General features: G+C 31.2%; 1 protein-coding gene across 1 annotated transcript; it reads left to right on the plus strand.

Annotated features, from left to right (window-relative positions):
* The first annotated feature begins 409 nt into the window (after positions 1 to 409).
* LOC104703841 (uncharacterized) lies at positions 410 to 1,428 on the plus strand. The gene is made up of 2 exons (XM_010419928.3): positions 410 to 519; positions 640 to 1,428. The coding sequence occupies exon 2, from the start codon at positions 642 to 644 to the stop codon at positions 1,269 to 1,271; it is 630 nt and encodes a 209-aa protein (XP_010418230.1). The 5' UTR covers positions 410 to 519; positions 640 to 641; the 3' UTR covers positions 1,272 to 1,428.
* Positions 1,429 to 9,478: the final 8,050 nt, after the last annotated feature.

Consider the following 9,478-nt stretch of genomic DNA (forward strand, 5'->3'; position numbering starts at 1 on the left):
GTTTATAGTTGCACTTAAAGCCCAAAAGAATGCTTATCGTGCTGGGACGTTCAGCTTATTATGCCTTCAGCTCTAAGCCCAAAATTGTATTGCAAAAACTAAATGTTTCAAAAATGTACGTAGTATATATAGTATATACATATATATAATAAAAACAGCTTCAATCATTGATTAATATAAGAACATCTGTCTGAAGAAGCAAACATTTGACAATTGATACTTCCTAACGGACAAATAATCTTATTTAAAGAACAATAACAAACCAACCAATGAAAAAATAGATGTTAAAATTATTATAACATTGAGAAATACGTGCGATTCGCTATAATACAAAACGTAAGTCAAATAAAATACGTTACTATTGAGTGGCACCCACTAATAATAATAACATATATACTAGTAAGGTATTATTACAAAAGAAATGAAACATTTAATATTTATATACAAAACTTGAGATCATCAAACATAAATAAACTCAGAGGACCTTCAAAAAAAAGACAAGACTCCTTCATTCCTTGCGTAAACATTTATTGATTGGAGCCATTAAAGCTTTTATATTTCTCGTGAGTTCTTTTGATGCAAAAAGTGTTATTTATCTGTTTGATATTTTTTATTTTTTGGGTTACGGGTTCGAGTCAGGGATGAGTCAACTCGGAGATTTGCTTAGAGAATCAGAAGATGGAAGAACAAGAAGTGAGAGGACGACGATGATGTTCAGTTTGCTTGAAGACAATGATCAAACCGACGGTGGAGATCGAACGATGAGCAAATGGCGTACGTTGAAGCAACGGCTGAGATTTGATTGGGTTGCTTGTTGCGGTAAGCCTCTTACTCTGCGTTTCAGACAATCAGAAACACCACTCGTTGACGACGACGACGAAGAAGAGGAAGAAAGTCAAATCCGGGTCGTTGACTTTTCGGGTACGGGTTCGGAGTTGGGTTGTTTGACACGTGGCGTGACGAGGAACCTTGCTGAGGCTTTAGCGGAGGAGAGATTAGCGCACGTGACTGCGGAGACTTCGGTTGTTGCTGCTGCTAAAGTACCGTTGATGAGGTTGCTTGCGGAATCGGACGGTTGTGATTCGACGATGTCGACGACGTGGACGGGTTGTGATCCGGTGTGTTGCGTGTGTATGGGAAGAGAGAAAGGTGCGGCTTTTATTCCCTGTGGACACACGTACTGTAGAGTTTGTTCAAGAGAGATTTGGGCTAATCGTGGGACGTGTCCGCTTTGTAACCGTTCGATTTTTGACGTTCTTGATCTTTACTGAAAAAACAATATTATGGATTCTTATGATCCGTTGGATTGATGTGATCGACGGTGGTGATATGTTTTAATTTCTTTGTGCATAATTTATATTGTTTAGTTACAAAAAGATGATTAATTAAGGAAGTTTACCTTTAGTTATAAATAAATATTTATCAATAGTCTTTTGTCTTTGGAATCTTTCTTACTAATATATAGATGATAAATACAAATATGAAATTATTTTTGTTTATTTATTTATTTTTTAAAAAGATTTATTTTTATCACATATTTAATTCTATTTTTTAAGCGGAACTGTCGAGAAAACATATATTTTTGACGGAATTATGATTAAAAAAAAAGTAACAATTTTACTCTTTGTGTAAACAAAAAAAAAGTTAACAATTTTACTCTTATTCACTTCAAAAACAAAAATTCAAATTTGCTCTTATCTCTGTTGTGTTTATCGTCAAACACAATAATCAGTTAGAGCCCTAGAGACAGTCACGTAGAAATTTATCTCATCAAATTTGGACTCCATCTTAACTTGATAGTGATATACCATTGCCTTTTGGTTTTTCTTTCTTTCTAAACTAAAACTAACAAGTTGCAGAGATGGTTAGTATAAAGATTGGTGTGGGCCTGTTTATGCACATCGTCAGTTATTGGGCCTCATCGAATATATGGTCCTGTCCACTAGTGTCGAGGTTATTCACACAGTAGTCTACATGATGATAATCACTTGAGGATTGGTTATCTCCGAGGCATGCATGAGTTTCTGATGTTAACCTTACATGAAATTATACGCATATGTGTAGGAGAGAATCTAGGCTCTGTGAAAATTATGAATGCATTTATGTGTTATTAGTGGGTTGCTAAGGTTAAATCACATCATGAAGCATTTTATGATCTAGTCAAGCTTCAACAATATTCTAAAGTTCATGCATAAAATCATAAGACAATCTACTGATGGAAAAATTATTATGTATTATCAAGAAATCGAATATAAACTAGTTGACATATCTCTATCATAGACACTACAAACATTCCATTCTAAATTTATATATTCCCTTCTTGTAAAAAAAACAAAAAAAAGACATATATGCCTTTGAGACCATAACTTATAACTTTTGGTGGATTCGAAATCAAATTCTGAAATTAGGGTCAAATTCAGATATTTTATGTACCATCATGACGGAGAGCTACTGATATTATATGTACCTTGCGTAAACTATTTGGATTCAAATACAATATGTGGTACAAGTAAATAGACAAATCGTATGAACAAGTACAACCATCCACATTGTTGAAGGTTATGTTTGGTTCGTTATTTTCCTATTTCAAATGTTATTTTTCGAATGTCTTATACGTTGTCGTGGCATTTAGCATTGTACGTGAAAGTGAGTGTATCCTCATATGTTTAAGCTTAGTTACATAGTTTAAGATAATCAAATGTTTAACTGCTCATTTAGTTACCAATTGAACAAATGGATAAAATAGATAAACTAAACATATGGTTTTGATAAACTAAAATAGTTGTTCTCCATTGGCTACAAGAGTTCGAAATTTAACATGGTTTTCCCCAGTTCCAGGAAATTAGTTTTTGGGCTTACGAAGCCTTTAAAATCATTCCTGAATTATGAAAAAAAAAATGCAAAAAATTACATTTTAATAACTACGACTATATATACTTTAATAATAACAAATTACGATTTTACATCTCTAATGTAATAAAGACTATAGATATGTCAAAAGTGAGTGCTGTATTATTTGTGGCTACTGCCTACTGGGAGTAGATGTGTCATGGATGTGACCCAGGTAAGATACATATATGTGTATGTATGTAATTTATAGATGAGAACAAGGCATGTGCATCAAGTTCCAAAATAAAGTTGAGACATTGTCGTCCATGTTCATGAACCCATCTTTCATTTATGGTTAACCATTTGGCACAAACCTTAAATATGTCCCCTCTCATGGACCAACACACATTTAACGGAACACACTTTTCCAAGAATGGCAATCTTACCATCCCCATCCCACCATTTAGATTATTTATTCCCACATTCTCATGATTATAATAAGTTTATCATGGCGACCAAGTAAAGTGGTTTGATTTAGATAAAGTTGTGTTTACACGTTGATGTGTCTAAGCGATAAAATGATATAACCGAAAAGATGAAATTCTTACATGTTTTGTTTCTGATTAATAAATAAAACTAGAGCACAGAGATACACATCCATGATCCATCCCTGATTCCCTATGATCGTGATCACACTAATATTTTTATTTTTATCGTGTTCTCAAAAAAGAGAGTCAAGAGGAAGGAAAAAACTCACTAAATGATATGATATCATATATTATGGATTATACAACAAGGTGATAATTTAGGGTTTATGTATCTATTATTTTACCCTGTAATTTGTTCGCCATATCTATTTTGAGGGAGGAACTTGATATTACATAAATGAAAATATATATTTATATTTTTTCTTGGGCATAAATGAAAATATATCTATTAAAAACAACAGAAACTCCCGATTTGATTTTAGCTATATCTGCATTGGTAAAAAATACACATCTCTAACACTTAAAATTAAAGTCAACAGAAAATATATATAGATTCGTTAAAAAAAAAAAAAAAGGAGTTCTACCAAGTTCGGTCATTGCTAAATCTACATAGGTTAATAAATAAACACAAAATATCTTGCTGGACCGTGATAACAAAAAGATAAGCAACATTTTATCTCACCTAAATATGATTGCTGGTATACCTAAGATGTGATTTTTGAGGCCGCACAAGTTTGCCATAAAGAGGGAAGACACGAGACCAAATCATAGCATTTAAGGGTAAGATTCATAGAATTTAGTCCAAAAACCAGAAAAAATAAACAATGAAGACATACTATTTCTGAATCCATGCAATGCTTGAAATCATGTCAGGTATTTCGAAAGTTCCAATCATTTCTATTTCTGTAACTGCAAAATTACCTAACTAATAAATAGCTTTTACATATCAATCTGATGATTGGTGACAGTAAACCCTATTTATTTATTATGTATTGGCTAATTATATTAAACTTAGGTAGGTCTCTAAAGTAAACTCTATATACTGTATATACTCTATGTGGATTATTATTATGTAATTTTAGTTTATAAATCCACACAGATTGTTTAGACCTACAATACAATATGCTTTAAAAATTTATATTAGGGCATTCTCATCGGTGAACTCATAAACAATGAGATCCTATATTAATTTTATTAATATTTTAATATAATATTATTATCTAATTTAACTGAGTAATCATATACGGCAGATCAGCAAGAGATAGTCTACTAGTGTCTCAATATATCTGCTCTCTGAGACACGAAATCTCTCTCTTTCTTCACATTTTTTTTTTATTTTTATTTTTAATTAAAAAGACACTCATCATCGGATGACCAATGGCTTTGCTCTTATGGACTTGGACTCTTAAATGTCGATATTAGCCTTACAAAATTTATTATAACTCTAAACAATCTATGATCAAATAAAATTTCCAGGGTCTATATAAATCTACTAGTGACAGACAATACAATATGTTTTAAAGTCACAAGTTCGAATCTTGAGATTGGGTAAGACTATTTTACCTACTCTAGTATCTGGTCCGAACGAATTATAAGAAGCTTTCTATCGTTAATACTTGATACTAATCCATATAAAAAATGGTGTTTTTATTTCTTTATCTTTGTTCAATATGAAAAATGGCCGCAATTGCAAAGCTGAAAAGTTGATCGACAATTTCACATTCTGTCTCTGTCATCATTTATTCCAAGCATGCGCTGGTCCTTCATATTGATTTGATGATTTCTATCATTTTTCCATCCATTTAGTTCGATGTGTTAATGTTTTATTGTTTTCATTTTCATACAAAGTTTTATAATTCTCTCACAAATAATACAAAATTTAAACTAATTTATTTATATTAGTGATTTTGGTATTATCCCGAGTAGTCGCGGATCCCACAGTCATTTTGGTTCTTCACACAAGCTTTGCTCAAAATGCTCAGCACTAGATAAGTGCAAAGATCTTGTAAAAAAGTGGCAAAATATATCTTTTGGTAATTATAAAATTTTGGATATTTGTTTTAACATTCTCTAGGTAGACGAGGCTAGGATCCATTTTCATAGTACTTGTAACAGAAAAATGTAGGTTACTATCTTCTAATCATAACATCCAAACAACACATCATTAAGCCGTCGACGCTACATAAAGCAAAACTTTGTTTCTTTAGTTAACATTTTCTTTCAAAGAATGAAGTCAAGAAGATATCACATACACATTATTGAACCAACATCGGTTAATCACGAAACCAATATCAGAATTTAAACCATCACAAATATTGAAAGTAAATATGCAATACCACAATTTAAGTAAGGACCTGTTTGTTAGTTGTTAACTCTTGTTATTATATTATGTAGATTCATATACAATATATTGAACTAAAGAAAAATTTGAAGAGCGGCCATAAGTATCCTTACTGTGTTCATTGATCGATATTTATGGAACCTTAAATATGTAAGAACCTTAATATTAAAAGAAATGTTCCTCAATAAGACAATATTAAATCCTATACTATAAAGAAAGCAGCCAGGGATCAACCAGTTAATCTAATCAAGTGTTACATAGAATATGAAGAATCCATTCTTCATCATAAAGAATGGATAACCTAATCAACATGACATTACAATAATTAGAAACGTATAAACCAACATATTATATGTTCACATACTAATTTATTCCTAAGCAAGAATCTTGTTACAACTAAAGTAAAATAATATGTACTGGTTCGTTGTGATTAAAAAGATGCGAAATCCATGCTTGATCACTCTTTGTTTAAAAATCAAAAGAAGTCATTCGTTATTCCTAATCATGTGTTAGAATCACTTTGTATCGGTATACTTTAATTGTCATGAATCGACAAATTGTGATAATCTGTAAACTCTCAGATTGCAATCCGAATCTTTTTGTGAAAACTAACCTAGCTAATATTATATTTTTAAAACCTTTACAAATTTTAACTAATAGCACTAGAATTGAAAACGACATATTCAAACTCATGGTTACATTTTTTTTATTTTGTATGGACCATGGATGGTTCAAACTCATGGTTAACTAACATAGATAATGTTCTAATTGCATATAAACAATTTTTTATGGTTAAATAATCTTGGTTTGTGTTAATAACGGGAAGGGTTTCATCGATTATTGTAATAGCATCCAAAGCACAAATAAATTTTCTTAAGAAATTATACAATATTCACCCAACATAGAATGATATATTTGTAACTTTGCATCATATCTCTTTCAAGTAAACCGAATATTTCGAATAGGGCTGAGCATTCGGGTAACCCGTTCGGGTTCGGGTATTACCCATTCGGGTTCGGGTAAACGGGTTTAGAAAAATAGAATCTATTGGGTATTTTTAGATATATGGGTTCGGTTCGGTTTGGGTACTATCGGGTTCGGGTCGGTTTAGGTTACAAATTTTAGAACCCGATTAGTACCCGAACTACCGGGTACCCGAAAAAATATAATTAAATTTAAATAAATTTAGATAAATTTTGACTTACATAACAAAATATTTTAGATATTTTGATTATTTTTGATATTTAGGTATAAAACTAAATGAAATATTCAAAATTATGATTATAATTTTGGGGTAATTGCATTATATTAATGATAAATATTATAAATATGTTTATATGTTCGGGTTTAATGGGTACCCAAACGGGTACCGGGTATTACCCGATCCTAACCCGAACCCACGTGTATTAGAAGATAGAACCCAATAGAGTTTTATAGGCAAACCCGAACCCGATTTTTTGGGTCGGGTTCCGGGTTGGGTATTCGTGTACGGTAGGGCTGGGCAAAATAACCGATAACCAAATAACCGACCGAAACCGAACCGAAAAAAACCAAACCGAACCGAACCGAAATTTTTCAAATACCCGAATGGTTAGTAAAAATCTATATCCAAACTAACCGAAACCGAACCGAACCGAACCGACAATTAAATGGTTAACCGAAATATCCGAAAACCTAGAAGATATCAAATATTATATACTTAATATTATGCAAAACTATAAAATAAACTTAAAATATAAATTATTTCTAGATTTAAAACAATTAAATATTTTAAATAATCAATATATGTAAATGTTATTATTTTGAATTTACAAAGTTAAATACTATTTTGTAAAATTGAATCCATATTTTTCCCTTTTTTGTATTTTTGTTATTGTATATTTGGTTAATTTTGGTTATATTCGGTTAGTTTTGGTTATATTTGGTTTATTTGGTTAATGTTAATATAATTTATGTTAGTTATGGTTATTTATTTAAATAACCAAACCGAAACCGAACCGAAAGAAACCGAACCGAACCGAACCGAAATTTCAAAAATATCCAAATGGTTACTATATTACTATATCCAAAATAACCGAAACCGAATACAACCGAACCGAAACCGAATGGTTAACCGAATGCCCAGGCCTAGTGTACGGTTTTTATGCCTAGGCCTAATTTCGAAAAAGAAAAAATCCCATTATTCAATATTAACCTCGTGCTTTATAGAGATATAGAAATGCATATATTAACTTTTACAAATATGCTGAATCGTGACGTAAATGAGTAATTCAAAAAGAAAAAAAAAGGAAGATATGGGAAGTTCATGAACCTGATACATTTCCTCTTGTGATATAACCTAATTTGTGTGATTTGATTTGTCGTACGCTATGCTTTCAACCACTCGTAAGTATAACCAATTGACCAAAAAAACTCTGACCTCTTAAAGGAATAAAGAAAGAGATTTTGTAGATTACACATTATATATACTTCGTCATCAATCTATTAATAAAGGCCAACTAAATTCTGATGTCTCATTTACGTTTATGTATAAGGTCAAGATCATCTTATTGCGTTTATTATTAATCGTCAATTGATGTCTAGCAGACACTTAACACAATATAAAAATTTGTGATTGAAGCTAACGTCAAGGAGGAAGACTAATATGAATTTATTAATACATCGATAAAATTTCATGTACATTAGTTGACTAATGACTAGACTTGATGCCGGAGAATATTGAGCGTGCACTATTGAATAAGAGTTTGGGGAATGTAATTTTTAGAAGCATTTTATTTTCCTTAACCAATAACGACTGTTATTACTTTACTAGCATCTCATTGTTTTTCTTTTCGTAAGGTATTAATGTTCCAGCAGACACGTACATGTGCATGATTGTAGTAGTAGATGCATAAACACGATCCGCATTATAAAAGTAGTCGGCAATGACAAAATACAAGTAATAGTCTAATTCGAGAAAGGAAAATTAAAGACGTATTATATATCAAATATATAAGTTTTACTTAGCTAGTTCTATTGTAGTGAAACAACAATTTTCTTAAAATATTTTTCACGAAAAGAAATCAAGAGAGATGCGGCAAAGCATCTAATCAACACCTATTGACTTTCGGATTGATTTCAAAATTACCAAGAAGTCAGTCGGTGAACATTACACGTTAATTTGCGCTCGTTTATAATATCGAAAACGTTTAATAGTGCATCTCTTAATCTATATACACGAGATCAACAAAATATTCTTTACGTATAATTAATTTTTTGGGTAATCTTATTCTGAATTTAAATGGATACAGAATATTCTATATATCATCAACTAGATTACACAAAAAATTTAAAAAAGGATTAAATTGAACAAAAAAAGATTGAACCAAATTCGCATGAAGTAGTAAAATATATAGGGTAGAGGGGAACATTGGTGGTTGAGAGATCTTCAATGTGTCTTCTGAAGCCTAATCCACATTTAAAATCATACTATTTATGTTAATTTTTTGCTTCTCGTTGTTGTTGTATCCACCATATTACATCTTTTGGTAATCAAATTATAAATTATGTGCGTACACACACATGATTACGAATATTATATTAAACTGTTTCGAATGCACACTTTAAACTTCTTTCTTTCCTTTATTTTTATTTCTCGAGCCAAACTTTAATCAAGATCTATAAACATTATTCATAATCATGCGTATCCAAATTTAGAAAATTATTTTAAAATAAAAAAGTTATAACGCGCATGAATGGAGTCTTTGATCTTCCAAAGAGAAAAGTAGGTAGCAGCCACGACCGGAGTCTTCGTTCTCACCTGGTCAACGTTTTTACGAAG

The sequence above is a fragment of the Camelina sativa genome, chromosome 7, assembly GCF_030686135.1.
Source record: "Camelina sativa cultivar CO46 ecotype springtype chromosome 7, ASM3068613v1".
Lineage (NCBI taxonomy): Eukaryota > Viridiplantae > Streptophyta > Magnoliopsida > Brassicales > Brassicaceae > Camelina > Camelina sativa.